The sequence below is a fragment of the Macadamia integrifolia genome, chromosome 11 (genome assembly GCF_013358625.1).
Source record: "Macadamia integrifolia cultivar HAES 741 chromosome 11, SCU_Mint_v3, whole genome shotgun sequence".
NCBI classification, from domain to species: Eukaryota; Viridiplantae; Streptophyta; class Magnoliopsida; order Proteales; family Proteaceae; genus Macadamia; species Macadamia integrifolia.
Genome location: NC_056567.1, coordinates 15,572,533 through 15,572,782, shown reverse-complemented (window position 1 = coordinate 15,572,782; position 250 = coordinate 15,572,533). Strand labels below are relative to the sequence as shown.

The following is a 250-nucleotide window of genomic DNA, read 5'->3' as shown; positions in this document are numbered from 1 at the left end:
TAGATATGTTGTATTGGTCAAATCCAAGAAGGACCAAATACCTTGTGTTGAAACTCGAAAGGTATCTGCTCAATCTATCAAATATAAAAAGATATTTATACAGTTTCCCCAACTATTCGATTTGAATCGCTCAAAATGAATTTCTGGTTTTTTTTTTCTCCGATGAAGGTGAACAAATACGATGGGAATTGGGAGAAGCAATGGTACGGAGCAGGGATCTTCGTGGAAGCGAGCGAAGAAGTGGAAGTGG

At 38.4% G+C, this 250-nt stretch overlaps 1 protein-coding gene across 1 annotated transcript in view; it reads left to right on the top strand.

The window, feature by feature from the left end:
* The first annotated feature begins 110 nt into the window (after positions 1–110).
* Positions 111–250, top strand: part of LOC122094403 — a 578-nt gene continuing 438 nt past the window's right edge. The window contains exon 1 of the mRNA XM_042665194.1: positions 111–240. Coding sequence (XP_042521128.1) covers positions 182–240 — 59 coding nt within the window. The 5' untranslated portion in view covers positions 111–181. The remainder of the gene's footprint in view (positions 241–250) is intronic.